The 26,826-nt window shown below is 40.4% G+C and overlaps 1 protein-coding gene across 9 annotated transcripts; it reads right to left on the bottom strand.

Moving 5' to 3' along the window:
- Nucleotides 1–1,086: 1,086 nt before the first annotated feature.
- On the bottom strand, nucleotides 1,087–26,695 carry MEIOC (meiosis specific with coiled-coil domain). Of its 9 annotated transcripts, none has more exons than XM_061589996.1 (8): nucleotides 26,592–26,695; nucleotides 25,067–25,195; nucleotides 21,531–21,691; nucleotides 19,086–19,190; nucleotides 16,746–18,597; nucleotides 7,400–7,534; nucleotides 4,295–4,475; nucleotides 1,087–2,701 (listed from the first exon to the last, which is right to left on the bottom strand). In XM_061589996.1, the coding sequence occupies exons 2-8, from the start codon at nucleotides 25,106–25,108 to the stop codon at nucleotides 2,472–2,474; spliced, it is 2,706 nt and encodes a 901-aa protein (XP_061445980.1). In that variant the 5' UTR covers nucleotides 25,109–25,195; nucleotides 26,592–26,695; the 3' UTR covers nucleotides 1,087–2,471. The 9 variants fall into 9 exon arrangements, with proteins under 9 accessions (XP_061445980.1, XP_061445985.1, XP_061445977.1 ...); XM_061590001.1 differs by lacking the exon at nucleotides 26,592–26,695 and adding an exon at nucleotides 26,518–26,578; XM_061589993.1 differs by lacking the exon at nucleotides 26,592–26,695 and adding an exon at nucleotides 26,140–26,484.
- Between the last annotated feature and the right edge of the window lie 131 nt (nucleotides 26,696–26,826).

Below are 26,826 nucleotides of genomic sequence, written 5' to 3'. Positions count from 1 at the left end.
CACAACCTGACCAATGATCCTTCAACAGTGGGGTTCTTATCCTGACAGTGTGACAGCAACTTTAATGGTTCACAGGTGGAGGCCAATGGTAAAGTAAATGTGTCCTTAATAGGGCAATTTATTTTATCTATGTAAACTAGGAGCTTCCACAGCACAGGGGTTGAATGCTTATGCAAGCAACATGTTTCAGTTTTTTATGTTTCTTACCAACATTTCCCAATTTAAACCAATGTCACCTTACAATAATTGACTTTGAGTTTCACGTGTTTCAAAATATACAGAATGAAATTACAACGTACCATTTGTAATTCAGTAATATGAGAGCACTAGTCAGGGATCTCATTACTTTTGCAAGGCACTGTAGGTAAAGTTTGGTTAACAAGGAGTTTGAAGGGATAATGAAATCCATTTCCATTAATGGATGGATAATGAATCTTATTTCAGGTGGATTCTGGGGTGCCCCAAATTATTGTATCAAAGTAGCAGCCCTTTTTAAAGAAAAGTGGGTCATATACACAGTAGAGAAGACACTTAGTGCATGAATAATGACAGATTGACGTTATTCACTTTTTTATGGCTATAGCCTGCAAAAGACAGACATCTCATGGATTATATATACAGAAGGTGTTCTGCCTTGGGGCTGTGAAGTCCTAAGTATTACTGCTTAATAAAATGGGGAAAAAAGGTGAAAGACTTCCCCTGTGGCTTAGCTGAGCATAACCCAGGTAGATTGACAATAGTTTTATAGCCAGTTCCCTCCCAGAGACTAAGGAAAGGAAATACTAAAAACATCAATCTGCCAAAATAATGCTTGCTTAACTTCAACCTGAACTTTAAATCTTCACAAGAAATGGCTTGCACACATCTGAAACGGAAGGAGTTCTATAGTTGTGATACCACTAGATGGCCTTGTTAACAAGCATACTCATGGTCAATCTTGGAAATAGTGATCGAACATACAGAGGGATATATAATCTCAAATATAAAGGCCTCAGGCATGACTTACAAAACTCTAAATAGCAATGGCTTGAATTGTGTCCAAACATGATAGGAATACAAACATACTGTTTTCAACAAAAAGCCAGTTTATTAGGAGACAGTAAAGATAGTACAATATTTATTTTCATAACATGTAACATATCAGTGTCAAAAACTCAACCCATCTTTGTGCAGTGGCTACTATGGTATGGTGGTATGAGTCTGCTGCCATATGAAGTTTATTTGGGCAGCATGGAAAGTCATATCAGTGATCAAAATGGTCCCCTACAGTTTCTCCTGCAATCTCAATCAGTCCCTTACATCATCTAAAGGCAATTTGTAGTTTGATTACACTTTTTAGCATATCGGGATTTCTAAAAGTTGGAAGAACACAGATGCTTAAAATATCTGTGTACCTAGCCAAGGGTAGATCAGTAAATTTCATCCACACATTATGTATTTATCTTCATGCTAGTTTGTTAAAACCCAAGATCTCCTGAGCCACATAATAACAAGCTAATTGAATAAATTATTCACATACAATAAAAAGATCAGATATTAAGAAAAAAACAAGCATTTAACAGTGCTAAAGTATGCAGAAGCAAACTAAGAAAACAAAAGATACACCAAACAATCTCAAACCAAACTGGCTAAAGAGTAACTTCAAAGGAAGTGCACTTCAGAACGTCTTGATACCCTCCTTAAAAGTAGTAAACCAAGGGTAGTAAAATATTCATTATTTCAGTTGCAATGCAACTGCTAAAGGCTCAGTTATGTAAATGTAATTTTGATCACATTTTAAATACTTTAACGGATAATGTTGATATTATTTAAAATAATAGGTACAAATGATTTTGTAAGTTTTTAATGTTCCCTAACATGCATGGTTGGATAAAGGCTTTATAATATCACTAATTTAAGAAAATCTGGTCAATTTCTTTTAGATTCTTAAGATTTCAAATCCATAAATAAGTATATTTTTTAAATATTTTCATTTAACATTCATACCGGGTATGTTTAGCTTTGTTTTCTTCCTGTTTCCAGGTACTCATTGTCTAGAGAGAACCATTTTTTCTGTCACAATCAAAACTTGTCTGTTACTAGACTGCACACAGTAATGTGGGACAGTAATTCAAATTCATTATTTGAAAACAGATTTACTAATGAAATCTAAAAGAAATTTATCACACAGGCGAAATGATCATTGCATACGCCTGCATTATGGAATGGATTTAAGTTCTACTTTGGCAGTTTAAAACATTCTGATTTATTTAACCTAACAGATCTGCCCAGTCAATATATTGATTCTGATAACATCATAGGTTTCTTGGCTTGTGTTAACAGCTACCCAGCAGGTAGCTGCTGGATTTAGGATAAGTAAACTTCAGTTCACATATCTCTTTATTTTTAATTAGGAAGGAAAGCTTTAAAAGTTCATTTACAATTTTAGTACGGTACAATAGTACATTCATATGTATTATCTTTATTTTTCCTCAATGTTTTTTTGTTTCTCCCCTCTGGATTGCAGGGTTGCCACTATTCATCTGTTCATAGGTCTTATCTTGAGGTTGTACTAGTTCCTGTAAAGCTTTTTCCATCTCCACTGGTCCAGATGTAGGCATTGTTTTTGGCAAGGTCATCTGAAGAGCACACCACAGTGTAGTGCGAGCTTTGCGTGTTGCTATGCACATCTCTTTAATGGCCAGTGCAAGAGCAAAGACATCTGTGAGATGAGGAAAAAAAACAATATTTGATATTGCTATGCTTATAAAATTCAAAACTCTGTCCTTTAGGACAAAAAAGTGAATTAATGTTTTGCTAATTTCATTTAGTGTTGTACAAGAGCAATTCTTGCCAGATTGAACACAGTGGTAGAAATACAAGGTATCTAAATTATAAATGTCAAATATATTGTTGTCTAATACCCACTCCCAAAAAGAACACAGACCACTAGGAAAGTTTTCAAAGACCCCCTGAAATAAAAAGGAACAGCTAAGCTCACTTTTGTGTTTTTGCATACCTCCTATTATTTCAGTCATGTAAAAGAGATGTTCTAGGAGAACTGTCCTTGAGATTTCTCTGACCTAACCAATATGGTGTCTATCACAAGCATAATGGGAAGGAACCAAGTTTCTCTATAAGCTGTGAAAAGAACAGACTGAATAGTAATAAGCATCTTTCAGGGATTATGAAAGTTTGGAAAATCCTGCTATTGCTTGGTCCTAGAAGTTGTCCATGAAGTCCTTTGTAAGCAGTGAATGCTGAAGACATAAGAACAAATTGTCTTATCCCTCAGAGGAGTTTGGGTGTCTCATACTTCTTACTAAGAGCAGTGATTTTTTTAATATGCCACCAACCTGATTCAGAACGATTTCCAAAGAAATAGAGCACATCAGAGGAACTATTTTATATTTATCAATATACTTGATGCGAAAGTGTTTATGCTAGATGTGTAAATTTCAAATGAATACTAAACATGCCTCTCTTATTTGAGGCAGAAACCCTAAAGCAGGGATGGAGGAGCCTCGGGGCCAATCATGGCTCTTCAGAGTGTCCCATTTGGCCTGAGGCCATTTTCCACAAACCACACCCACCTTGGTGATGTCAGGTGATGGGCAGGACCTTGGAAAGCCCGCACTGTGCTGATCCCTTCAACTTTGGAAAAGGATCAGCACAGGATGGGCTTTCCAAAAAATTGGGTTTGCTTCCTTGTGCTGTGTGTGCAGTGACAGCAAGCAGACTCAGTTTTTCTTCATCTCTGCAAGACGGAGCAGTCTCTACTAGAGATTATGTTATCAGCTCTGGCAGGGACTGCTCAGTTGTGCAGCAATGAAGAAAATAACTGTGTCTCTTGCTTTCACTACACAAACAGCAAAACCAAGCAAACCTGTTTTTTTTAAAAATCCTGCCCCGCAATGATCCTTTTCAGAGGTTGAATGAATCAGCACAGGGTGGGCTTTGCAAGCCTCCCGTCACCCCTTTCAAGCTCTGATTGAGGAGTTTGCAAGGCAGGGCAAAGGAAGGCCTGGAAAGCCTACCACACACCAGTCCTTTCAACCTCTGAATTGGAGGTTGAAAGAATCAGCACAGGGCAGGCTTTGCAAGCTCAAGTGGTTTTGTCAAGTGGGTATCGCAACCCAGCTGGCAATCATGACATTATAGTGGTTGTCAAAGTTGGCCTGTGGGGTGGAGCCAGATAAAGATCTGACCCTCATAGCCAAAGAGGTTTCTCACCCCTGACCTAAAGTGACTCAAAATGAAGAAAGGGAAGCTTATTTGTTGTTGCTGGTGAACAAATATTAAAAGAAAAGTGCACCTCTGTCATCTTGACATCTGGGGGCTCCTTGTCTTTGCCGATGTGAAGCATTAACAATTTCATCCTTCCTACGGGACTGCACAATGTGAATTGCTTCCAGGTGTTTATCAAGAGCAGTAGAGATGTTAGCATGAAGAGGAGAACTTCGTAGACGTTCCATCTTTCCCAGCAGAGTCACAACCTATGAATATTAAAGGACAGCAGTTTTCAAATTCTTTCATAGTTATCTTCCTTCTGTCAAATAGCTCTTAAGTAAAGTCACTACTGAGGGCCATGCTATAAATCTGCAACTAGAAGCTTCTCATTTAAATCAGAACTATGTAATTAGTGGGCTCAATGCAGCTTTTGGTCTTGTGTTCCTCAAACAACACATCCCCATGCTATAAACAAGCTTTTTTTTAAAATCTAAATCTAGTTTTGTTATCTTCCAAAGTTGAAAATGACAAACTAAAGCTCTGATCCCCATGGAAACAGAATCTAACCTTATATCCCTTGGGATTTATATAGGATTTCAGTAATAATATCCTGGGTGCGAAAAGGCTGAGACCTGTACCTTCAGACACTTCTAATTGGTATTTAGGATCAGTGCCATAATGTAATGCAGAAGCTTAATTTTGTTGTACAGCAATGGTTTAGTTAAAGCTTAGTTGGAAAAAATAATACATTGATTTACTGAATAATGTTTCGAGAAGTGGTCAAGATGCATGATACATAAATATAAAATGATGTTTCCTAAGCTACAGCCCTTATCACCAGTGCTGGCTGGTGCCCATTGGGACTGGAAGGGTGGAAAGCCAACAGTAGGTGGAGCCAGAGCCAATGACAGGCAGAACAAACTAATTCTTCTTGCGTCCCCATCCTCCTTGCAAAATCAAAGTTCTACAAAAGCGAGGCTGAGAAAGAAGCAGACAGCCAGGGCCACCCTCTGGACTGGTTGTAAGTAAGAAGGCAGGTGGGCTTGGAGGAATCAAGACTGAGGTTGGTGGGACAATGTCCCATTTGCCCTAATGGACCACCTTCTTGTGCTTATCATCTTCTTACATCCAGCAGCTCAATAAAACCAAGTCCTTTCTCCAAAGTACAGTAATACCTCAGTTAACTAATCCTCCAGGAACTAAGCTCCTTTTAAGGAAGACTTTTTTTTAAGGAGAAACTGACTAGCTTTGTTTTGCTATGGATAAACTTTCAAGCTTCCTCCTCTGCTTTAAGGTAGAACTGACCGGCCTGTGTCTTTGCTTTGCTATCAACAAACTGACAAGCATATGCCTTTACTTTAAGGTGAAACTGACCAGCCTGTGCCTTTGCTTTGCTATGGGTAAACTTTCAAGCCTGTGCCTTTGCTTTGCTAAGGTGAAAGTGACAAGCCTGTGTGTTTGATCTGCATTCTCCCAAGGTTGGGGAGGGAAGGAACCAGTATGATTCAGAGGAGAAGGAGGAGGAGTGGGTGTGTGCCAGGTAGTACCTGTTGAAGCTGCCCCACCATCTATGAGCAGGTGTAGGGACCTATCCCTATTCTTTCCATGTTATTCCTGCCTTGTACCAAAGTTTCTGTTGAGTAATGTCCAGGAACAAATATACTTTGTTAACTGAGGTATTATTGTATAGACAAAGCAAAGTAATTGAAATAGCATGAATTGTTACACCTTGGCCCTTGTATTTTTGAGTCCCCTGCATTCATCTATCAATCAAAATGGCAATCACCTAGGAAGGAAACAATTCCATCTCCCAATGAATTCATAAATTCTTTTTTTCTTTACATGAGAAAATAACTCCAGGTTCATGCCAGCAAAGCCATGCATTTCTAAGGCAAAGAAATGCATTCAGTTTCACTCACAAAGGGACATTTGGATTTGGTTGGGGGCAAGGCAGGCAGACTAGACCACAGAAGGTTGACCAGTTTGGCTGTGAAAAGATACATATAATGGATTAGGAACCACACATAACGTCACACAAGACAGGAATATGAGGTGAAAGCAAAGGAGAAAAGTTTTGATCACTCATTTTGGATCAGGACCTCAACATAAATGCATGGTAAAAAAATGGCCACAACTCCGTATGAACTGGCTTGTCAGCAGATAATCTCTGCACTTTTAAACTAGCAAGCCAGTGTAGGCCAGAACACCATGGACCAAACTACATATTACACCAATGTTTTCCTAACATTTTGTTCTTTTTTCTGCAATTAGCATTGTTCCCTTCCCTCAACCAAACACCTATAGTTGAATATGTAGGCATTCTTGAGTGCAGCCTGTTGGGTATGTGAGGACCAGGTACTAATCCAATGGTTGCATTAGAAGAGGAATAAAACAGGACACCTGATTTACCTACATCAATGTCCCTTTCCCTGAAACTTCAGTTCCATTAGGTGCCTGTATCCCCATCACAAGGCAGCTTGCCTCAAAGTTTGAGACCCACTATGTTGCATACAAATTCCACTTTATTTGCTTTCCCTGCTCCAAAATTACAGTTGCGAAATTTCAGTTAGAGAGGTAATTTGAGATGGGCAAAGGTTAAATTCCCCCTCCCTGCCAATCCCAAGGTAGGAGCACAAAAAAGAAAAAACACTGAGCTCCCATTGTGTCCCATTGTTGTTGTAATTCATTTCAAATTATTTTCAGCAATGGGAGTAATGATCAATTTCAGAGTGTGCACCCTTTCTAATTCTTCTGCTCCCCCAAAGGGCCCTAGGATCAGGGAAGGCTGCTGGGGTTTCCTATGATATAAAGACCAGGCTGGTAGGGGTCTGAGCCAATGAGTGTATAAACTCTCTCTTTTTCTTCTAATGTCTCCTCCCCCAAGGCTCTCTTACTTGAAGAAAGGCAGAACTAGTGCTAGGAGTGCTCTCTGCCACACAGGATGGAGTCCACAAAGCTATTTTGCATAGTCCTCCCTACTGGAATAAGTGGGAGGAGTAACCATATGAGGATACCCTCCTCTAATACAGGAAAATATCTTCTTTCCTGTTCAGAACATCTAAAGTTAAAGTTCTGATGTACAGGAGAGCCAGAACTGGAAGCATTTGGGAAGCAGAAGGGGCTGATCAGGTCTTGGATCTGGAGGGTCCAAGCTAGTCACATTATGGTATTTTCACATTAAATAACTCACTCTGGCTTGTTCTCGTAGCTGATCCACAATTAATCGATCAACTCTGGATGGATTAGATGTCAGTCTTGGAATTGGAGTGTTGTTAGTACTGGACACTTTCTTCCCAGGGTAATTCTTGGCAAGAGCTGATTCAGTCTGAAAAAGATACAATTAATCTGTCATGTTAAGATTTTAAATTATTGTTTTTTATTAAAAGAAGGTTGATTCACTCTTCTGGGATGCAAATGATGATGATATCAGCTTGAAATACAGCTGTTAGTTAGATCCCATTTGTGAAGCCAACCCCAACCTCCTGGTTGTTTTTTTTTAAGTCTTGGTACTCTATAGCAAAAATTTATAAAACTCAACATTCCATTTTTAGTTGATGATTTCAGATAGTTCAAAGGATGTTAGAGTGGATCCTAAGAAGAGAAAAACACTTGAAGCTGAGGTATCAAATAAAAAATCCCCACAAATAATGATGTTATCCAACATATTGCTAGAGGATTAATGACTGTTCTATCCATGGTGTCTTCCACTAGAAAGGACGTATATGGGACTGGTGGTAAGCAAAGTCATAACAGATGAGGAACAGTGGACGCCTCAGTAGAGGCAACCATGGCAACCAACACCTGTTTCCAGAAGACTGTCCTGAGCTGAGATAATCAGTTCCTTTACACTCATTTTCTCAAGTGCTGACGGAAGTCCACAATGCATCCATCTCCCAGGCACAACAGACGCAAGTGTGCCCATGTGAGGGAAGAGCACTTGCAAAAAGGCATCACCTTCAGAGCCAAAGGTGCCAACCAGGATTTCTTGGGCCCAGTACACTGTATGTAGATTGGACTCTCTACATTCCTACCAACCCCTGCCTTCTGGCAACCTGTTGGCAAGAACTGCTGCTTAGGTACATATATTAACAATATGAAGTTATTTTGAATCCCTGATAACACTAGACATAAAAATACTCAGAGTATGTGCAGCTTCACAATACTGTTGACAGAACCAACTATCAGCCTAAACTATCTCACAGGGTTGTTGCAAAGAAAAATGGGGAAGGGAGGACACAGGAAGATCAGTGAGGTGTTTGACAGGAAATTACCAAAACCCCAAACTTGCCAACACACAAAAAAAATTATCTTAAGCATGTGCAGTTTGACTGAACCAAATCTCTGCCTAGCCTATCTCACAGGAGTTTTGGAGAGACACCATACACACACATTAGAGATGTAAAAATACATATACCCCATATAATAATGTATTGTCAAAACCAGTTGGTCATTGCAGAACATTTTTTTTTAAAAGTCAGTATTAGTTTCCTACCAAATAACAGCAGTGACACCTAAGTAAGGCCTGCCCAATTGCCTTAAAAATAGGATGGGGAGGGGGGTGAGACTAACAAACCTATGCAATGTCTACTGAGAAGTCCCATTGACTTACAGCAAAATTTGAACCATGGTTACTCAAAAGCAAGTTCTATTGAATTCAATGGGGTTTACTCCCAGGTATTTGGGATTAGCATTGCAGCTTTACTCCCAGAAAAATGAATACAGGATTAAAGTACTGTATCACGTTGAGAAGGTTTTCAAAACATGCTATGAATTAGCAAATAAACTGCTCTGTTCAGCAGCTCATGAAAATTTAATCTTGTTTGAAAACTATAACACACTGAAATGCGCATCATAAACTGCATGTACACTTTATTTCTGTCCAAAAATTATTTGATAGCTAAAATTTATAATATGCAATTTTTGCAAATAATATTTTGCAAAAACCCCTGCATGTACATTTTTATTATCTTCATAACTGAAATTGATTACTTTCCATGCCTACAGACATCCTGCTATGCTGTGTGTGCTGCTGTGAACTTCTGTTCTGGACCTCATGCTGGATGCGCAGAGAAAGTGGGCAGGCGGGTACATGTGCTGCTGCTGAAAGCTGTAACTTTACTCAACACACAAAATGTGCACATGCACACCATTAACCAATATGCAGAGAGAAGCAGAAAAAGGCAGCTGTTTTCAGGACTTGATATTGTCTGGTGTTTATTACACCCTTATCAATCACAGCTCTGACTTCACTTATTGGCTAAAACCCTGAAAGGGTGGGGATTGGAGTAGCCAGCTAGCTCATTTTACATAGGTTGTGGGAGGGGGGCAGCTCATATTTTGCATGACCTTTGATGCAGCGCACCTAGAAACTTACTTTTTTTTTTAAAACGAAAGCTAAGAATCTGGAGTCCCTGCTGGCCCAAGCAGAAATGGACCCTTTTTACCTGTCTATCAGCAGCCCTGATCAGAGCCACAAGCCTTGTGGAAAGACTGAAGAACATTCTGAGATGTGTGAGTTAACCAAAGAAATCAAAGCACAGAATGTAATTTATTTGCAGAAATAACAAATAAGATTGTAGAGAGAATAAATGAGTAGAAACCTTATTTTAACAGTCTAGCTCAAGCTCTTAGATAAGGGTTCAAGCATTGCTGACATAGCGGCAGGCAAAAGGAATTGAGCAGAAAGATGTGAGCCACACTCCCTTGAGTATGCACACAGAGGGTGTGGGTGGCTGTCTACCAAACAGCTTAGCTCTTTATGGTTGAAATGAAGCTCTGTGTAGATGCAGAACTCTTGTGTGTCTGCACAGAAACCATGAAGAAGTACAACTACCTGAGGGGGCTAGGGTCTTGAATCCAGCAGCATATTCATACTATGGTGAGAATCCAATGGTGTGGAGTGAGGTGCTTCAAAGTATTGATAAGTGTAAGAGCCTTAAGCCGAACAATTGGACAGAGTAAAGGGGCAGAGAAAGCAAAAGTTTAGACTCCATTTAGATGACACTGAAGTTTACCGCTTGGCTCCAAGTCTGAATGTTCACATGTATGGTGAACAGTATAGCCTTAAGGTTTTACAAAAGAATGGTTGCTCATAAAATATTATTATAAGAAGTACTGCTGATTCAGCCAATACTATGGATGTTATTTTGAGGAATGAGATTTGAAACATTACTCCAAATGATAACAATGGTGCCTTAGTTTTTCTTAAGATCCTCTGAGGCCCTCAGCTTAATGTCCTGTGGGTGGGTGAAACCTGGAGGGGGAGGGGGAGGGCGGAAGGGAAAGCCCAAACGGACAGTGATGGAAAGAGGAGGGGGAAATCCTTCTGCAAGGTATCAGTCCAGATCATTAACAAGAGTAATTTGTCCTTCCCCAACAGGCCACAGAAACAGTCAGAGAGAAAACGGTGAACAAGTGCCTAAGCCCTTTACTAAACCATGGCTGGCTTGACTGAGGGTAAAGACACACTTGCTGTTCTGTCAGTTCCAATGCATCTCCACCTCTTTCTTCTGAAAATGGGCACACAACACTAGTCAAACCCTGCCCCTTTTTAATGTAAAACCTGGTGGGATCAGCTTGAGTGTGCATTTTTAAAAATTCAGGTTGAAAGAGATTTCACAACTGATCAGCAGATCAACCCACTCCCCTTCCAGGTGTAGCCAATGGAAACACTTTACTGTAGGTGACTAGTGTGTTCACAGCCTGACTTTCACACTTGATTTTGGACTTTGAAATAGATCTGTGATGTCATTGAGGGACTGGGGGAGGGGAAGATTTTTGCTGTGATGTGGTGGTTCACATTATCTGAAAATGAGAGAGAGAGAGAGAGAGAGAGAGAGAGAGAGAGAGAGAAAGAAAGGATTGCCGAAAAAGAGAAAAGGGATGGCTTTGCCCACTTTTGGCTCTGGCCCCATCTACTGCCAGCATGTGGCCCCTAACAGATTATCCCTAGTCCAGAGAAGGCTGCCCTTGACAGAAAAAAAGTTTTCCACCATTGCTCTAAGGTGTGATTCATCTTTGCCGCCCTGGGCTCCTGCCGGGAGAAAGGGTTGGAAATAAATCAAATAATAAATAAATAAAATAGCTACAGAGGTACCAAAGATGGAGCAGCAAATACACCCCATCCAATCAAAGTGCAGAGCATACAAAGCCAAGTTATTTTGTCACCCGAGCAAAATAATCCCACAACCACCGCTTCCTCCCTCTAATAGTAAAAATACAACAATTAATTAAATAACTAATAATTTACTGAACTTTCATCTGCTTGTGGTGACCAGTTCATCCTGCTTAACAGGAGAGCTGGCCCTGCAGGCAGGTGTTTGGAGAGTTTTTGAAACTGCTAGGGCTTTACAGCAGGGATAGGGACCCTGGGGCCCTCCAGATGTTCTTGGCCTATACTTCCCATCATCCCCAGCCAGCATGATCAAGGATGATGGGAATTGTAGTCCAACAACATTTAGAGGGGCCACAGGATGCCTATCTCTGCCTTAGAGCTACAGTCAAATCAAATCAAATTCTTTATTGCATAGTCCACAGACCTCCGCAATCGAACGAATAAAACATACATACAATAAAACATAACAGCAACAATGCATAAAATCAGGACTTAGGCTTAACCAAGTTCTTCCTTATCTGCATGGCCTGAGTTAAAAATTTGCCTACACATAAGGTAACAGATTCATCGGAGACCTGAAGAAGAACAGTTAAAAGTGTATTTTTAGACCGACCTGGAAAGGATAAAAGAATAGGAGATAAAAGATCGTTTCTGAGACAATAATAAAATTTACAGTAAAATAGGACATGCGAGACGGTCTCAATCTCGTGTACGTTACATGGGCAATACCTGAGGTTTCTTGGGGTCTTATCAAACCTACCCTTGAGAAGTCTTGACGGGAGGGCATCAAAGTGAGCCAAAGTAAAAGCCCTGTGGCCTATAGTACTTATAATTATTTTTTTCAATATACCATCTAAGTAAAAACCTTGTCTTCCAGTAAATGATCAAGAAGCAGAGACAGCGGCTTGCATAGGAACTACTGATACCAAGCCATACATTTTGGTTCTCTCAGTTTCTCATTTTTCCAATCTTAAATTCAATTCTCCACATTTCTGCAGCAGTTTGAATTTTTTTAAAAAAAATCCTCATGAAAACTGTCCAGCGTTTTAGTGCAAATTTCCCCTAATAAACACATTTTTGTAGGCAGTTTTAACTAATGTATACATTTTTGAACATAATTTTTCATCACAGAATGTTCAATCAATAAGTTTATTGCTTAGTCCAAAGACCACTGCAGAACAGAACTGAATATGAAGCATTAAGACATTAAAGACTTTCATACAGAATGCATTTTTGTGTGTTATTTTCACTCATATTCATTTTTATGCATGCTTTCCCCTAACATATGCATTTTTGTAAACTTTGTTGGGTCAGCCAACTGCATTGCAAAATTTGAGTAAGTGCAACTTTGCAAGGATGACTGTGTTTGGGTTCTCATATTGTTTTGGAAAGTGCAAATTTGCTAAATCTGGCTTGAAATGCAAACTCAGTCAAATTTCTTGCCCATACCTACTCCTCACCAAGACCAACAAAGAAGTATTGTTCCTGTTTGGCATTGCAAATTTCACTTCACAGCCCTGGAGTGTGTATTGGCTGTGCTATGGAAAGCACATAAGGGGGGGGGAATCCAGTAGCTTGAGGGACATATTTTAATATCCATCAATTCAGCTTCTAAACACCAATTATATGGAAACAGAGTTAAAATTAAAAACGTATCCCAGCAATTTAGAACAACTTGCAGCATATAGGTCTTGAAGTAGCCATTAATGCTGCATGGCACAGCTAAGTGAAGGATTTATCTCTAAACAGTGTTTTAAGCACAACATTGATATTCTAAAGTGCTACTATGTTGCAGGAAATGCAGGAACCCCTTCCCCAAAGGACTCATAGAATAAGCCTACTAAATTGGGGCATGTTTATTTATTAACAATGTTTGTTTCATGTTTAACTGAATTTCTATAAAATATAACTGTGTTGCTGTGTATTATTTTGATTTTAATCATGTCACCCATAGTGCTTTTTTTAGTTGAACTAGAAGACAAATTCACAATAATGAGAGAATTAGCTTCAGAAAGGCAAAGCCCACTAACAACTCTTCTTGTGCTTGCAGAGTTGGAGTCAAAATTGCAAAACTGATACATGAGAACTTGAAGGGGTGAATAAAACCCCCAAACTCTTCCATAACAGCTCAGTGGCATGGAATGGAAGGGAGGAGCAAAGTCTTCTGATGAAGCTTAAGCATTTCCTGTCTCAGAGCTGCAGGGCAGGGAGCACAACCCTTCTTGGAGCCCTCTGACATCCATGAGAGAAAGAATAATCTGATTCAGGATAGGTCGCTTCCTGGTTCACACTGAGAAGCTATTTTTCAGTAGTGGCTGGTGTCCATTGGGACTGGTGGGGCAAAAGGCTGAGAGCCCAAATAGTAGGCTGAGCCAGACCCAATGACAGATTGTGCTAGCTAATTCTGGTTTTGTCCCCATCAGCTTCCCTGCTAGAAGGTATCACTGACAACAAGAAGGCAGGCAGGTGGGGGCTGACTGAGGGAGGTTGGTGGGGAAGTGCTCCAATTGCCCTTACAGGCCAGCCTCCACTACTATTTTTAAATGTCTGCAAGGATGGATGAGAAAGCTGCCCACAGACATCAATGGAGAAATGAATGTTATACAGCTTGTTGATGGCATATGTAATTTTTGTACCATTCTGCTGATTATTCAGTATAAAATCAATAAAACTTTTTTAAAGAAAAGAACGTAAAGTAGTTGGCATTGGGAACCAGTACGTCCAATCTCCCTACCCCGACCAAAAAAACAAAAACCCTAAAGCTATCAGCAAGAGGAGTTCGGGCTGTCAGTTCTTATTTATTGTGAAACTTTAAAAAAAAAATTACCCTCCTAATGCAAATTCTGATTGTCTCCATACTGCAGATGGAAGGGGCTAAGAGAGCTCTGCAGTGTAGTGACACTGAATACTGCAGGTGAGGCTTAGAGTGATTTATAAAAAACCAGTGTTCTCCAGAGGCATTAGATCCCTATTGCAAATAGAGCTAAACCTGTGAGAGTAAGTTACAACAACTCTGTCATGTTTTCCATTGTTTTTATCCCTACATTGGAGGGTGGGTTGAGAGAGCAATATATAGCAACCCTGCAGTGTAGTTCACTGTTATGCCCGCCACAGGTAGGAGGACTGTGCTCACAGTAGCTTACAGCAGCCTTGCAATGTAATACACTGTTAATATTACAAGTAAGAGGTGGGGCTACTGAAATTGCCTCCTTAGACCTCCTCCCAGGCCAAATCAAGCATTGACTTGCATGGAAAATCCCCATGCTCCATGGACTTGCATGCAGGCTGGTTGCACTTTTAAACGTTTAAAAGCTAAACAACAACAAAATCATTTTGCTCAAGTAAGACCCATGCTAGAGTACAGACTCCTATCTTTGATATTAACAAATTTTTTAACTTTGCGAACTACATATAATATACACACACCAGGGATATACTACAACATTTTGTTGTGGGTCCTAACTTGTCTATACACTGATAGCAATTAAAGTTTTCCTGTGCTTGTGCTTATGTGGCCAAAATTGCACTACCCATCCATGAGAGACACACAGAGAGAGGTAATAGCAGACTCAGAATAACTCTTGAGGTATGCAAAAGTAGAAAAAGCTGCAGGAAGAAACCTAAAGGGATGGGACCTGCCCGAAAGAGTTCCATAATAGCTCATTGGCACGGAACGCTAAGATCCCCAAGCCCTATTCAGGCATTCAACCTCATGCAACTATGATCACATGGGGTAGGAGAGCGGGGTTGTGCATGTTTGCTGTGTGAGTGCCCCTACCCAATGCTGTCCAAACACTGAATGCGTGTCTGCAGCAGGGCAGCTTGCTTAACACGTTGGCTATTCCTCACAGGAACATGCATTCAAGAACCTGCCCAGCTGCAGGCATGCCCCCAATGTGTGAATAACATTGGGGGAGAGGCCAGAATGGGGCAAATGCTGGGCTGATGTACATAGCCCTCCACTCCCGTCTCACTGCATGATTAGCTAGCTATGTGAAGCTGAATGCCCAGATAGGGCTTGAGAGAGTAGAGTAGAATGGAGTGGTTGGGAGGGCAGAAACAAAGAGGGGTGTGTGTGTGTAAAAAGAACCATCTTATTATGGATAGGTCACTTCCTGGTTTACACTGAGAAGCTATTTTTAAATGTCCCTAGGGTTGAACTGAGAATGCCTATAGACATAAGTGGAGAAGTCCAATGTTTAACATAGCTGGGTTTAGGTACCAGTGTCTCTAACTCACCACCTTCCCACAAAAAAAAGGTTTATCAGCAAGAGGAGGAATTCTTGCTCTGACTCCATTGTTATTTGATGTGAAACATTAAAACACACTTACACAGCTGCTAATGCAAATGTCTCCATACTGCAAGCTGGGGCTTTTGCTGAAATAGACCTAGGACAGGCCTGTAGTGCGGTTCACAATAAATACTGTTAAGTTAGGCTCTGAGTGGTTTACAAAAGCCCTTCAGTGTTGTCCAGAGGCATTTCACCACTACTGCAAGTTGGGCTGAAGGTGCAAATGTTAGTTACAGCAACCTGCTGCGTTACCTGTTATTTTTATCCCCGTATTGCAGATTAAGCTGAGTGTGTAGTATATACAGCAACCCTATAGTGTGTCACCCACTCTTATACCCCTACTGCAGATAGGAAGGTTATGCTGAGAGTAGCCTGCAACAGTCCTGCAATGACAACTTCCATTGTATCTTAGGCCCAATGTGGGGTTACTTACATTGCCCCTCACACCTCCTTCCTGGCCAAATCAATATACATATTAGTTGCACTTTTAAAGCAGGTACTCCTGTCTTTGATGCTAACTTTTATTTTTCATCCCCCTAGTTGCAACTCAAGAAATGTCAGGAACATACTGCAACATTTTCTTACAGTCTCCTCTCTTATAATCATATACTATGATATTTAGGCATCACACAAAAAGTAGGGTTAGGGTTATTGACTGTGTTTATTTTTATCTGGTTTCAATGTAAATTGCTTTGGGTCACTTTGATGAGACAAGCAACTAACAAATATGATAAATAAATAAAAGTATATGAAAAGACGGAAACAAGATAGATGATAGTATTCTTTTAATAAGTCATATTACGATGTTCTCTCTGGGTTGGCTTGCAGGGGGTAAAATGTTTGAGAAGTGCTGCTCTATCAAAAGTAAGCCCCATTGAGTTCCAAGTGTGTATAGGTTGGTAGACTAAATCTGCTCCTTGTCCCTGGTGATCCTAGTCATTGATAATTAAATTGTTCCTTCAGGAGAAAAGGCAGAATATAAATAAAACAAAATAAAAATAATGCTCCGATATATTTGGCCTCATCCTTCTGTTTCTAGACACATTAGCATGTAACAGAATCAATGAGGCTAGTTAATGTAGTATACTTCTTTGTAATGTACTCCTTTTAGATATGCATAATTTTCTTACCTTTTTCCGTTCTTTCTCCAAAGCTCTCCATTGTTCATAACATTCTTCCAATCTAATATGAAGCTCACTGGCTGACCCACTCCGTGTTTTCATTGGTCTTTGAAATCCAAATGTTGGCATGAAGCCTGTGAAAGAATTGTCTCCATACATCATATCATTAAAATAAGGGTACAAGTGGCTTAAATCATCATAGGAGAACAAATCATAGGAATCCATCAAGGGAATGACGGAATGTCCAAAAGGATGGGTGGATTTCAAAGGAAATCTGTTTGAACTAAGCTGTGGAACACTTGGGCTATGCCTCAAGTCACCCATCATGAAATTGTTTGAAAAGCAAGAAGGCTGAGTACGATTCACTCGATTACTGACAATATTATTGTCTCCACTTCCTTGCCTATGGCTACTAAAGTGACCTTGAGTCTCCAATAATTCTTGGTAAGTATTCTGTGACAGTCCATCTAGATGTTTTTGTCCTTCCTCAGCATCATAATGACCATTTGGTGGCTTAACTTGAAAATTGTGCTTGTTCACATTTTCAATAATCCCATATTGCTGCGAATAGTTATCACAAAAACCATTTGATGGCTTAATTTTTTTGTCAATAATGGACTCAAAGAGACTTTCTTCTCCTACCTTACTCAGTCCTTCTGTATGACTGGCAGACTGAACTCGGTCTGCAGCATTGCTATCATTGAAATCAAAACCAGAAAATACTGTGGGGTTTTCTTGGCAATATTTCTGGAGCAACAAATTATTGCTTAAAGTTACATTGCTTGATGACAACTGAGAAAAATCGTAAGAATGATTGGAACCTTTTGAACCAGCAGTTAAATGATTATTCAACTTTATCAAGGTGCTTTGATTCCGAATAGGGATGGAGGAACTGTTTTTAGTCTGTATGTTAATCCAGGTTGGCCTTAGATTTGTGCCTGATGAAGTAGTTACTGGGGTTGTTGATAACATATTCAGTGATTTAAAATATTCTGAGTTGTCTGCAGCATTTGCAAAATCACCACTCCCTGGGACAACTGTATGAGATTTGAGGACAAAATCTGATTTTAACCCAAAGTCAGGGGTAAATGAATTTTCATTCACAAATTGCTTTTCTGACATGAGTCCTGTAGTCTTTTGAAATGTAAAATTCTGCTGTTCTGAAGAGACATCATCCATTTTCTTCTGGACAGCTGGTTTATTTTGAAAAAGTTTGCTGTAATTATCAGTATCTAAGGCTGGTAACTCAGGCGTTCCACTTGGTAATTTTTTACTCTCTTGGACACTATAATTTGCATTTGTATTATGCTTTGCTTTATTGGGATGAGAATAATCCAGGTATCTACAATAATCAGCACTTTCACCATATCTGCTAAATTGTGAAAGAAGCATCTCAGCTCTCTTTTGGTGCACCTGTGCATCGTGTCCTTTAGGACCTACCTTATCCCTTCCATAAGTGTAAGTATCTGCTCCTGATTCTTTTATTGCTTCCAAAAGACTGGTTTGTGGGGCAAAACATGCTTTCACATATGAATAGTCTTGAAACTGTGGTGTCTTTGCATTCTCATTGTTCTGAATATTATAACAGCTGCCATGATCATTCCTGGAAGGGTACAGCCATTGCTCATCAAGGTCTATATCAGTGAGCCCATGGTAAAGGTCGTCCACTTTCTGTTGCAAGGTTACGGTACCAGCATGCAGAAACTGTTTGTCAGACATTGGCAAAGTTTCTCCACCATAAAAAGCCTGTTGAGGGATGACTCCATCTGTTGGCCTCTTTGTTTCCGACAGCAAGTCAGGGTGGTCTGTAAATCGGGTTGTGCTCACAGGCCATACTGATTTTAGGTTGGAGGCGCAGGCCCTGCAAGAATGAAACATAAATAGTTGTGCAAGTCCTTACATGGTTTTTATCCCATTATACTTACATTTGCTTTTACTTTAATATGTCCCATGACCAGTGTGCTCTCAGAGCAATTACTGTCATTTCAAATAGAGACAGTGAGTCATAAACATGTATCAAACTATCTCAGACTAAACATTTTGGGGGTTAAAAAATGATCCTTGATGTCTGCATTTAGTTGCCATACTTATTTAATGCACACCTTTATGTAATGAGTGATGAGTAATATGCTGTTTAAACCAAAACATATGAAAGACACCAGTCAAAAGTCTAGGTTTCAGCTAAACATGTCTTCTTGATAATGGCAGCAGAAATTACAAACTTCTACTGCTGGCAGATGCAGAATAGATTTAGCTGAACAAGCACGAATGGAAAAAGTGGGCATATGCACCATATTGTGATGTGTGCACGTGTGTAGGAAATTACTATCCTATGTCCAATATACTAACCCTTCAGCAAAATATGGCTGTGATTTATCTTGTTCTTCCAAGATGTTAGACACAAGTCCATATAAGTCTGTTTCACTGCCATAGTCATTTCTTTCAGCTTGAATCCTAAGAGGGGGGAAAAGTAGGGTACGTATTTGCTGAGTATGTTTGTCTATATTCAAATTTACTTTCCTATTCTTACTAGCTATATCATTTGCACACAAGATTCAATGACATACCCTGGGACTACAATTTGCTAAGCAGCCCTGTGTTCCACAAATATCTCACATGTTAACAGACTGAGAGGTAGTGTGGTCTGGAAGATAAAACGTTGGATGTAGGCCTTTGGAGACATTTCTCTATTTATGAAAGGGAACAGAGATCCAAATCCCTTTGCCCACTTGACTATGCTGCCACACAAGCAGCCAAAGTCCTACTTCACAATTACCACCTGGACTTTTTCTTTTCTTTTTGCTCCAATTATTTCTAAAACATTGTACACCAACGTATATATCACCCTGCAGTTCAGAATTCCCACAGACCAGTATGAATAACATGTCCCACCTGCTGATGACTGCAATGGTCCTGTAATTTAACTTGTCCATTTCAGATTAGTTTGACTGCATGTAGACTTGTACCATGTATAATATGTTCATCCCCTTTGTAGGCAAACCCCTGCTATCTGTAATTTTACAAGACAATCTCTTGTAAAATTACAGACGGCAAAAGAAAAATGATGTTACTATGTTTTAAGTGAATCAACCAATAAATAGTGATGTGGATTTTCCAGAAACATTTGAATTAGGGTAATTTGCATTAAACATTTCTGATGCCTATGGGAGTGATCTAACTTTCCAAGTTTATTTTACTTGCATTTAGTAAGCAAAGCTTTAAAAACCCTGAAATTACCAAGCTTGGTTAATATTGTATTTGTAGCTGGCATCCATTCATTGTTGCTAATGAACTTATGAACATTTCCCACAAAAATCAAGCACTGGAAGTTGTCAAAAAGGTGGAAGCAAGTGCCTGGTCAAAAAGAACACTAAGAACCCTGCCAAAGGCCTGTCTGAGGAGTGGGAAATCTTTGGCACTTCAGATGTTGCTGAATTACGACTCCCATCAGCCCTAGCAAGCATGGCCAATGGCCAGGAATAATGGGAGTTGTAGTTTCAGCAACATCTGGAAGGCCAAAGGTTTCCCATACCTGTCTATCTAGTCCACCATTCCATTATCGCAGTGGCCAACCAAGGTACTCATAGATTCAGTGGGCTAAAAGAATTCTAAAGATCATCTAGATCAGCCTTTATCAACCTTTGCGTCCCTAGTTGCTGTTGGACTGCAACTCCCATCAGCCCCAGCCAGCATGGCCAGTGGTCAGGAATGATGGGAATTGTAGTCTAGCAACAAGGTTGAGAAAGGCTGATCTAGATCACACCTTCACCGTTTGACATAACCCATACATTAACCCTGTTGTAGTGATCCTGGCAAAATTCTCCCAAGCCAGGCGCAGAAATAAATGTTAAGGGTCCTAGAAAACACACCTACCTCAAAAGGAAAGTTACATTTTACAGACTCCAAACTTCTCCCATTCAAATCAAAATCTACCGCCCTCTTCCTCACCCTGCCACATCCTTGAAAAACCCTCCCTCCTCCCATTGGTGAAAAAACAGCAACAGGAGAGGCAAAAAGAAATGATCTCTTCCCTCCTCTCTATATAGCTCTCACTGATGGGGTCCAACAGATTATGCTGAGTGTCATGGGATGGTTTGAACTATGGGAGCTGCAATTATTACAGTTCTAGCAATGCAGAAGCTCTTTAAAGCACTACAGCCATAACAGTCCCCATACCCCATCCTCTATTAGACTGAGGGATGAAGTAAAAAAAAAACCCCTCCCTTTTCACCTCTTCTGTAGCAGCTGCTGTTCCCACCAATGACAAGGGAAAGGGAAAGTGTGTTTGGGGTGTGAAAAACAGTATCATAATACCTTTCTGAACCTTCATTTTAGTTACAGAATTTTTTCCAGGTTTTCCCATTTTCTGGAAAAACCAGGAAACTCCAGAGCCAATCCTCAGAAGGATTGGCCCATCTCTAAACATAAACCACATCATCCAGACTAAAGTATGCTACAGTTGGATGGCAAGAACAGCAAAGTAGCTTATGCCTGAGGGGCACCTGCACAATATAAGGAACAATTTAAAATATATATAAAGTAAGCACAGCCACATTCTGCATCGGAAGGCAAAAAACCGTCAGAGTTGCTAGCCTGACTTAAGAACTCCATTCTGACACATTCTGAACATGAAGGAGGAAAAAATCCACAACATTTCTCTCAAAAAATCATGCTTTTTTTGGACAAGTATTTTTTTCATGTATCCTTCAGTCCTAGTAACTATGCAATCAAAATAAGTAATCACTTTACCATATAAATTTCTCTTCCTGTTCATTTAACAGTTAAATCATGTACCTGTTCTTTACACTAATCTGAGAACTAGGGGGTTGTTTAATATCATCTGCATATGTAGACCATGGGACATAGAAAAGAGAAGAATCAGCATGGTTTGAACATTCAGAGGCTGTAGAAAGTGAAGTACTGTAAGACTGCCGTAAGTCTACACTCTCTTCACTCTGTATTTTAAATTCAAGAAGAGAAAGTTAATATTAAAAAATGTTATTTTACTGCATTAATGTCATAACTAGTTTCCTAAACTGAGAATAAATGGGTTGAAAAGGATGAAAAGCCAACCAGGTTCAGCTATTTGATACCAGGCAATACTTGGTAAGTCTCCATGATGAATGCACATGAGTTATGGGTATGAGACTACTCAGCTCAGGCTATCAGCCAATTTGACTGGGGTGGGGAATTATTTCCTTATCCTAATGGGCCACAGCACAGTCACAAATATAGCCACTTCTTGCTTTAAAACCTTTGAGATTATTTATTCCTACAATTCCAAATATAGCGTTTTAAAATTTATTACTAAGGCATCCAGTATGTTACCAGTTTAATGTACTTCTTTCTTTCTCCTTCTACAAGTAAAAGTGATTTGTGCATCATATGACCGGGAGATGTGTTGCTGTTGCTTACAATGAAGAGTGGGGGAGACAGCAAGAAGGTTGCTGTGGTGTGGGTGCATTGGCAGTCAATCCAGTGCTTCCATTGGTGTGCCTGCACCACAGATGTCTCTGCTGCTTTGCTCCTTTCCCTCCTAATAAATGGAAGCAACATACCTGCTGGGATACTAGCATTGTGGTTCCACCCCACCAGGTATGTAACACTGCAAGCCTTAACCCATGTAAAACTCGCATACAGGTTTGTACACACAAGGCATTCTTTCTCCATGGGTACTAGTCTGTGCACAGCGTTCTGCTGCTCCTGTGTCTTTGGTAAAGTATTGTCTGTATTTTAAAATTAAGCTTATAAGTGCCTTGTGATATTTGGTCAAGATTACTGAAGGAAAAAACTGATATGCTTTATACTTTGAATTTGAATTGCTGAAATGATTGCTTGTTCCATTTCCATGGCTGTCCATTTATTATCATTTATACAGTACTTTTACTGAGCCAAATGTTTTACAAGTCTCTTCAATCTGTTTTTTTAAATGATTTTGAAATATTTTCTAGTTCTGTACTCCAGCATAAAGTCCAGCAGCCTACATCAACTGCTAAGGAATTGTAGCTGAAGAGACAAGACTTACATGAGACCTATACCAGTGGTGGGCTACTTTAGGGTTACATGATATCCTTTGTTTTTTACTAGATCCTGAGGTCTAATAACTGGAGCAAGGGGCAGATACATACAGAATTCAAGAATAGGATACCTCTGAATGCATGCTCAGCTCAGGAATTCATTTTTTTCTATCAGAACTGAGTTTACAATCCCTTTGCATAAAAAAATCACTCTTTGTTCCCCCCACCCAGGCTGTCTCCATTTTAGCAGCCTAATTTAAGGATTGGCAGAGGGACTTTTTTGTTATCACTATTGTTAAACAACTGGGAGACAGACACACTTGCCCATCTAAATTACCTCAAGATCTTTCAGGAGATCCCAGTCTAACTTCTGCCCACCCCAACCCAGACAATTCATGGCTAAGTAAGAATATGAAAAACAATTGAAACAGCTACAGTTGCACAAATTCATTATGAACAATTCAAAGATACATTTAAATTTGCTCCATGAGACCTGATTAGTAGTACATCTTAACATGCAAGAATCTCTGTGTATCACATTTAAATCCCATGATGTTAGGAGGCCTAGAAATTATCTACCAAAACTAGATGGCTGAGAAGCAGACAGAGGATTGTTAGCTGTCCAGAAATTTATTTTTAAAGGATATTTAATTTTATATGTTTAAAATGCAGTCAAAAGGTACTTTGTGTACTGCTCTTCCACTGAAAGACAAGACTATTTATTTGTTAAATGTATACCCCATCCTTCCTCCCTGAAGGGTGCCCAGGGCATAAAATCCAATGAGATAATATTCAATATACAGTAATTAAGAATGATTAAAAAATGAGGGCTTAAATGTACCTATCCCCTTCCAAAGGCTTGGACAAATAAAAATGCTTTCAGATTCCATCTGAACATGGCAAAGGAAGGAGACTACCTGATTTCCCTTGGAAAGAAGTTCCAGAGATGAGGCGCTGCCACAGAGAAAACCTTTTTGTGTTTGTATCGTCAGCCGTCCACAATTGTCGTATGGCAAAGAGGACTTCTCCCTCTATATATCTCAACATATTATTCTCTCCTCTTGCCCTATTTTTGTATGTCTACTGCACTGTTCTTCAACCTTGGGTCCCCAGAAGTTGTTGGACTACAACTCCCATCATCCTTGGCGACTGGCTAAACTGGCTGGGATTTATAGGAGTTGTAGTCTGACAACATCTGGGAACCAAGGTTGAAGAACACTGGTCTAGTGCTCAGTGCAATAGGTAACTTACTATGACAGCTGATATAGTTGTAGCACTGCAAGAGCAGTGGCCAGCTAGATGCTTCTAGATGTTTCATACAGTGGCCAGCTAGATGTTCACAAAGAAGGCATAAAAGCAATAGCCATTCCACCCTGTTGCCCCCAGAAATGGGTATTCATTGGCTTTGGCTATGGGGCAAATGTAATAAAATAAATAAATAAATACTATCTCTGAACTTGGATCAACCTACAGGGCTGCAGCAGCACATCAGTTCATCATATTAAAGTGCATGAAAATGCAATAAAGCAGCAATTCCTGTGCCCTTCCTTAATCCCTTTTTGCTGGTGTAGCAGCTTATTGGATAGAACTATACTTCGGGATCTGTAGATTAAAGAATTCTAAAAGAAAACCCTCACTGAAAATATTGGATATTTCTAGTATACGTGCTTTAGTAAGTGTTTGAAAATAAGGAGGTCTGTACCTTTCAGACCAACTTGGAAGTCCAGATATACCACTCTGAACTCCTTGGAGAATCAACACTTCAACAGAATTAACTGCTATTCAAACATGGAAATAGATCTATTATCATGCTTCTTTATCCAAGTTCTGTCATCTCTTACAGTTGTTTTCAGTCACATCAATCAAAAATATGTTTAACTTAAAGCTCAGATATAGTGAGTTCTCGTGTATTTAGAAGTGGAATTAGAACACAACATAAGCATTAAAATGTGGCAGGTTAGAGGGGAAAGTACTTCATGTACTCCTATCTCTTCCTAGGTCTGGATGTGACAAGACTGTATGCAGGCAGTGACTTCACTGATATCATCATAAGATGCAGATGTACAAGGAAAGGAACAACATAGCTAGAGTAATGTATAAAGAGATCCACGGTGTGATACTTACTTTATGGTATACTGTTATTACTCAAGTACAGAAAGCACATAAGAAGCTCTAATGCATTTCAAACACAGAGTTTATTATCAAGCCAGTATAATCAAACAGAACCATATTACTGTGGCATAATGGTTTATTATTACTACTGTCTAGTGTATTTCTAAAAAAAATATTTCTAGTTAAAAAAACTGACTGAACCTGCAATTTGTAGCAATCATAGAAGGAGCTGCAACCTGTCATGATAACGTTATTGAACACATCCGTCAGTCTTCCACTGGACTCTGCACTATTCAAATAGCAGCTGGTGCCTCTGAATGCTACTTTAGGCTGAGACAAAAAAATAAAGTGGAAAAGCAAATTAACCTGCATCTAAATTGTTTATTTTACAGATACTAACATTTCAGTCCTTAGATTTGCCTACACCCTACCATGCTGAGTTTCAGGGAGACAGACACCCTCCAATTTCTCCATCATATAAATGAAACCTGATCCACAGGAATGCACATAAAGGACAGGAGAGAAGACTGCACAGGTGGCCTTTGTCTCTCAAAATCCGGGCCAACTCTGTATTAGGTTGTAAGCAATCTGAGAGCCAACACAGGTGTTGAGAACGGACAAGTGAATAGCCAGCTCTTTGTACTCGTTTACACCTCTGCAGCCTCTCAAGCCAAACATTTCTCAAAACAAAATGGTCCACTGAGAAATGGCAGGCAGATGAAGAAACGTATGATGTAAAAGCACGATTAAGCAAACAGTTGGTTCAGCACCCAACGAAGTACAATTCTGGCATTCCAATGATCTGCCAAACTTGTACAGCTGTTACTTCCCCACTCTCCCCTCCCCTCTGAACAGCGGCGCTCGCTTCCTCAGACACCCATTTCCCTTCCTACGTCCTCTTCTCTCCGTGCTTTCTTCCCTTATCTTCTGGTCTGTAGTCTTCTTCCTATTTATTCCTTCTCGAAATCGCTTCTTTCCCACTCCTTGAAAGCCCACCAGACTCCAAAAGCGGCCCTCACAATTTCATTCCTCTTCAAGCTCTCTCCGCCCACTCCCCTCTCCTTGACTTTCAACAGTGTTCCCCGCCCCCCATGTCTTCTCACTTCAACTCCCCTCTATGCGCCCTGCTCCCCAATGTTCTCACCTCAGCTCCGCTCCACAGACCCCCGCCGGTACCTCCCCCCCGCGCTGCTTCCTACCTCAGCCTACCCACCCTCTAGCATAATCCCTGTTACTTTTCCGCCGCTCAGCCTCCTACTCCCCCGCCCCCTCACCTCCATCCCCTTCCCTACACAGGTTTAAGGGCCCCTCTCACTTCCCCTCCTCAAGGGAAACCAGGGGCCAAAGAGAGGCGTCGTGGTGTCTCCGCCATGACCGGGGGAGGCGTGGTAGACGGCACTCCCTTCACCCCAGCCGTGACCGACTCTGACAGTGGTGGGGGAGACAGAAAAGTCAGAGCAGCCGTTACCACGCCTGACAGGGAGGGGGAGGGGTGAGGATGGATGGGATGTAGAGAAGGAAGAGACTCGCCGAGGTTCTCCTCCCTCTTTGCCACTATTCGATTGGTCATCGCCGATAGCAAGACAGCCAATGACAAGCCGCTTTCCCCCCCCCTCGGATAATCCCCGCTCCTCAAATCTCAAAACATATACTGTAATCTCGAAGGGTGACAGGGCCTCAGCAAAGCCGACAGAGGGCGGCCCGTGTACAAGCATAAACGTTTCACCTCGCGAGCCACGCGCGTTAACTGGCAGTTATCATCGTCAATCCCAGGAGAGATGAACCAATCTCATATTCATGCGGTGCACCTCATTCTCCCAATTCGGCACCGGTTTCTTTGTGCATTGGACAGTTCTCGCACCCAATCATATCCTCTCCATTCTTTTCTCCCTCCCCGCCCCCCGGCCACTCTACAGTATTAAACTGACCGAGAGAGCCCTGGCGTGCGATTGGATGTGGTG

This window comes from Rhineura floridana, chromosome 11 (assembly GCF_030035675.1).
Source record: "Rhineura floridana isolate rRhiFlo1 chromosome 11, rRhiFlo1.hap2, whole genome shotgun sequence".
Classification (NCBI taxonomy): Eukaryota; Metazoa; Chordata; class Lepidosauria; order Squamata; family Rhineuridae; genus Rhineura; species Rhineura floridana.
The sequence above is the reverse complement of the archived record's forward strand: the minus strand, read 5'-3'. Positions and strand labels throughout refer to the sequence as shown.